The sequence below is a fragment of the Palaemon carinicauda genome, chromosome 35, assembly GCF_036898095.1.
Source record: "Palaemon carinicauda isolate YSFRI2023 chromosome 35, ASM3689809v2, whole genome shotgun sequence".
NCBI lineage: Eukaryota > Metazoa > Arthropoda > Malacostraca > Decapoda > Palaemonidae > Palaemon > Palaemon carinicauda.
Genome location: NC_090759.1, coordinates 68,625,213 through 68,630,103, shown reverse-complemented (window position 1 = coordinate 68,630,103; position 4,891 = coordinate 68,625,213). Strand labels below are relative to the sequence as shown.

The 4,891-nt window shown below is 45.3% G+C and overlaps 1 protein-coding gene across 1 annotated transcript; it reads left to right on the top strand.

Annotated features, from left to right (window-relative positions):
• Positions 1 to 1,608: 1,608 nt before the first annotated feature.
• LOC137627346 (uncharacterized) lies at positions 1,609 to 2,328 on the top strand. Its single transcript, XM_068358429.1, has one exon. The coding sequence runs from the start codon at positions 1,609 to 1,611 to the stop codon at positions 2,326 to 2,328; it is 720 nt and encodes a 239-aa protein (XP_068214530.1).
• The last annotated feature ends 2,563 nt before the right edge of the window (positions 2,329 to 4,891 follow it).

Here is a 4,891-nt window from a genome sequence, read left to right as displayed (position 1 = left end):
ACACATTGTCTTGCTGTCTAGATGAGGCTAGTGCAAAGCTTATAAACGTTGTATCTGCAGCTGCACATGTTGTGCAGGTCAAACTAAAGTAGTAGTTTAACATTTGTACTACTGTAGCATTCTCACTTCTATCCACACTGTTAGCTACTGGTAACTCTCTTCAATGGATGGGAGCCCTGAGCGAAAGATTTACCACAGATCTCCTTTATTAGTCCACCCCCAGTTGACAGGAGTCTGTTTCTGGTTGGTGTACTGGTGACTGACTCTAGGTGAAGCCTGCCTGGTAGGCAGCATGCTTTCGATGCTTTCCAGTACTCTAGTTGGATAGAATTGATGTTTTCCGTATCCCTGTATCGAGAGTAGCCTAAAACCAGACACTGTTGATGGCCTAACCTAATTTGAATAAGGAAAATGATGATGACATCATCAGCAATAAAAGGGATCACTCCGTCAATACATCTGTGTATCACACTGGAATGTTTTGTTCCCTTTTATCCCGGACCCCAAAGGGTTAAAATGTTGTGGGTAAAAACAAAAATACGAAGGTTTTATGTTGTGTAGGTATTTCCTGGAGTATAAATTATGAAATGATATATAAACTTTTATGGGGGCTGATCAGTTAGCCAAAACTCAATATCCTGAAGAAAAAAAAAATCATGGAGCTTCATATGGGATTGGAGGATGCATATATGAAATATTTCATCAAAATTCCTCATTCGTTAATATATATAGTGTAACTAGTAGTAAGAGTAACTCAATAAGTCATAGATAGTGTAATTTAGTAGTAAGAGTAACTCGATGAGCAAAAACATTGACCAGTACAAGAAAATGCAGTTTTTTGTCGTTATAATAAATTTTGATAATCATTACATTTTGATATAAAACAAATAGTAATCAATGGCATCTGTAGGGATTCCATGAGTCACAAGATGGGAAGTTAATGAACTATGAGCTTGCACCCTTCACTGCGAGTAAAAACTTCAGAGAGAGTACGCGTTTGAGTTTGACCCCTAAGAGGAAAAGACAATGCAGGTGCATTTTAGTATAAAATCTGGGCACAGACTAGCTTGGGGAGCTGTGAAACCCTTTCATAAGAGAAGTTACCCTGCCACAAGAAAAGGAAGGGGCAGACCATGAAAATAAAAGTAGTGTGCAAAGGAATCTTTATTTATGATCAAATTATGACAAATAACATGTTTTTGTTTTATTATTACTCAAAAAGGAATATAAAATTTACAATAATCACAAATTATTGATTTTATCTTTGTAAAAATATAAAGAAAACGTTGAACGCCCGTATCTCAAAACTATAAATATTGACCATCAAATTCTATTGTACATCACATTTTTAAACACGCTTATACAACATGCTGCTATTGCTTCTCTCTCTCTCTCAAACCAGCTACCAGGGAAGCGACTACACCCCCTCCCAAAAGAAGGAAGAGCCTTGAACGCCCTTCACCAGTGCCAGTACCAGCCCCACCATCACCTTTAGTGACTCCAAGGACTGAGAGCTCAGCCTTGTCCTTGTCAGTCCCTTCAACTCCACAGCAGACAGTTGCAGTGTCAGATACCACTCCAACCTCGGCACCTGAAACCTCCAATGCCATGGAGACCGAACCTGCTGAGACCCAGGGGAACCATCCCATGGACTGTAACTGTACTGTCTGCCTAATTCAACTCCTTAATGAAGCCTCTACCATTGCTGCCAGCATCCCAGCTCCACAGACTGAAGCCAAGAAACCACTGCCAAAATTCAAGCTCACCCAGACTGACAGCTCCATCTCCTACGCCACAGTTACTGCTATGGCTGCAAAGCCTTGCATGCAACTTTCAGCTCGTCCCAACCGGATGGGAGACCTTATTATCATCCCCAAGGACCAGGAAACGGCCAGATCTCTCCAGGAGGAACCAGCTTTAACACTGCTTGACCCTGCCTTGATTCAGAGGAAAGCAGTCATTGCCAAATACCCCATCACTATGCCCATCTCCATTGCCACCTCATGCAGCAACATTGACAAGGCAGTGCGCTGCATGAGCAAAAATTATGTCCCTGTCAGAAGGTTGAAAGCCACCTTCATCGGTCCACTGCCTTCTTCACTGGATCTTGGAGTCTTGGGGACATTCCCCATAGAAGAATATATGCCAGAACCCCTCAGATGTTACCGCTGCCAGCGATATGGCCACCACAAGGAGGAGTGCAAAGGCCCCATCACCTGCGGAGTATGCAGCCAGCGTCACAGCACAGAGATGTGCATCCAGGCCCACAAGGATGGAAAAGAAACAAACCCCAAGTGCCCAAACTGCTCCAGGCCTCACCATGCATAGAACAGGCGCTGTCCAGAGAGACTGAGGAGGATAACTGCGATGAAGAGCACTTCCTCCCCAAAACAGCCAAAGACACCTACATCTCAGCCATCCAAGGACCAGCGACCTCCTCGCCAGAGAAGACAACGCGAGCCAACCAACGCTACTGTACCTGTACTAGTCAACCAGCCGAAAGCAGCACCTCTTCCACAACCCACGTCCTCTAACCCACCTCAAACCCTGACTCAACAAGTTGAGTCACTGCCCTTGGAAGACCTCATCCCCATTGCTTTCAAGATCCTCACCAGAGTCCTGTCCCTAACCAGGATCCCCAACTTCATGGAGTTACTCCAGCAGTTCCAGCTTCCAACCACCGAGCTGGGATAAGCTTATTTGCTTAAACCTACTTCAGAAAAGAAAAAAAAACTTCTCTCCTCTCCCAGTCTCTTCTGCTTACTGGGACTTGCTGCTATAACTACTTTTTCTCTGACTGACAGACTCTGCTTGTTAACCTTTCATTTCGTGGACCTAAAGAGGAGTCTCTCCTCCGGGTCACCTCCCTCACTTCCACGTCAGATTCTAGAAATCCCTTTTTAAGTAATATATCCTCCCTTTTTGTATGCTCCAGTAACTCTGTAAAAATCACCCCTTGCCTTTATAATGTTGCAGTATCAGCATCCTCTGGGAGACCACCCTTCTCAAAGAAATATTCTCTTACGGGCTGCCCAACTGCAAGAGCCCGTGTCATGCTATAGGCATGGCAACCTTTACTACCACCACCTCTTTGTAAGAACGTAACTACTGCTGCAGCAGCTGCTGATAGATTGCTCAGAGCTTCTCTTCGGACAGGGCCTTTTTAGACTATACATCCTAACCCCCAGATAACTTCAGTAAATGAGAACAAGTCTTCTTATAGGGAAAGGCCCGTGCCAACAACAAGTGTTGGCTTTAATACCCCAAGAAGAATGCCCTTAGAGTATTGTGTCACAGTGACTTTTATGAATGAGTGGTATAGCAGCGAGTCTCAGTGAGTAGGAGAGACTGGGTGAGGAGAGAAGGATGATTAGTAGAAGAAAAAGAAGCGTTTATAAATATAAGGACTTATCTCTGCTTGATGTGTGGGTGAGGCAGTAGACTTGGTTGGAGGAGGAGGATTTGACTTAAGGTTTGACTGAGGTCAGGAATGTTGAAAAGGGATTTGACCCGGGTGACTAGGTGAATGGTGATGGGGATCAAGTTTTGCAAGGACAAGGTATCAAAATGGTGGGAAAAGGATGAAGAGGATGAGGTTGGGGATGGATTTGGGAGAGGTGTGGATACTAGAGCAATGGGATTGGGAGCAGGATCAGTGGCTGAATTAGTAGTATCGTCTGGCGCTGAAGCGTTGACTGGATTGGGAACAGTGGCTGGTAGTCGAGGTGGTCTTGGAAGTGGTATCCTTTGAGGCTTTGGTTGCTGTGTCGGTGCTTTCTTTTCTGTGCAAGGTGAGACGGTCTCCAATGCCTCTAACCTTTCTAGGCACTCCAGAAACTGGCTGGCTTCTGCAGTCAACCTTGTGGTGGCCAAAACACTGGCAATTGAGGCAATGAAGTAGATCCTTTTCAAGGTCTTTTATGGGGAAAATTCCCCACAGTCCTAGGTTCAAGGATGGTGGAATGGGTCCGATGAAGGTGGTGATAACTTCTTTGGTTTGTGATTGCCCGTTCGCCAATTGGCTTGAGCAATGTTCCTGCAGTCGGTGATGAGGGTGAGTAGCATTTAGAGGGGGTAGTTATACACAACTGCCATCCTCAGTTTCTTGGCAGGATCAAGATAGGACAAGGAGACTTCCTTACAAAGAAGGCTGGCACCATCTTGATTCTTGGGGGTGAAGATTAGATCACACTCAAGTTGGGTCTGGCCGTGATCTGGATGCCAGGGTTAGTGGCAGTAATGGCAGGTGCAGCCGCATATGATGGGGTCCCTCCGGTAACTGGCAGCTTGAACTTGGGTAGCTCATTTGGGGTGGGGTGTGGGGCTTCCAGGGATACTTGTGTGCTGTTTATGGTGGACGACTCGGCGAGGAGCTGGGACAGACACTCGGTGCCATTGCAGTCTGCCTGGTGTGTGTCTGCTGGCTGAATAGTAGAGTAGATGGGAGGATCGAGATCTATGGCAGATGTATCTGCCTCTAATGAAGAAGTGGCAGCAGCTGGAGCGGTACCTGGGGCGCCGGTTGGTGGCTCTGGAGAGCCTGTGGGTTTGCAGGAGCAGTTGGATATTCAGGTTTCTTCTTTTTGGCAGCAGGAAGGCCCAGGGTAGGTGTTGAGGTAGATGGCTTTTGAAATAACAAAAACAATTCATACCTAACAAAAGTATGACATAAAAAACTAAATTTGACTGGAAATCTACATAAGTTCTTTATGTCGTAATTAGTCTGGTAAGCGCCCCCCCCCTCCCCACCCCCCACTGAACTACTGGTGTCCACCCTTCCCCAGTACTTGTCTATACAGCATAAATTCACGAGCTAGGTAGGCTAATTTCTGCTGACCATCTGAATATACAATTTACATCAGGATATATAATTTATTTTGTTATTGATTAT

What these genes read in the sequence shown, in the direction of transcription:
- LOC137627346 (XM_068358429.1), top strand. Translation starts at nt 1,609, where the DNA reads ATGGAGACCGAACCTGCTGAGACCCAGGGGAACCATCCCATGGACTGT.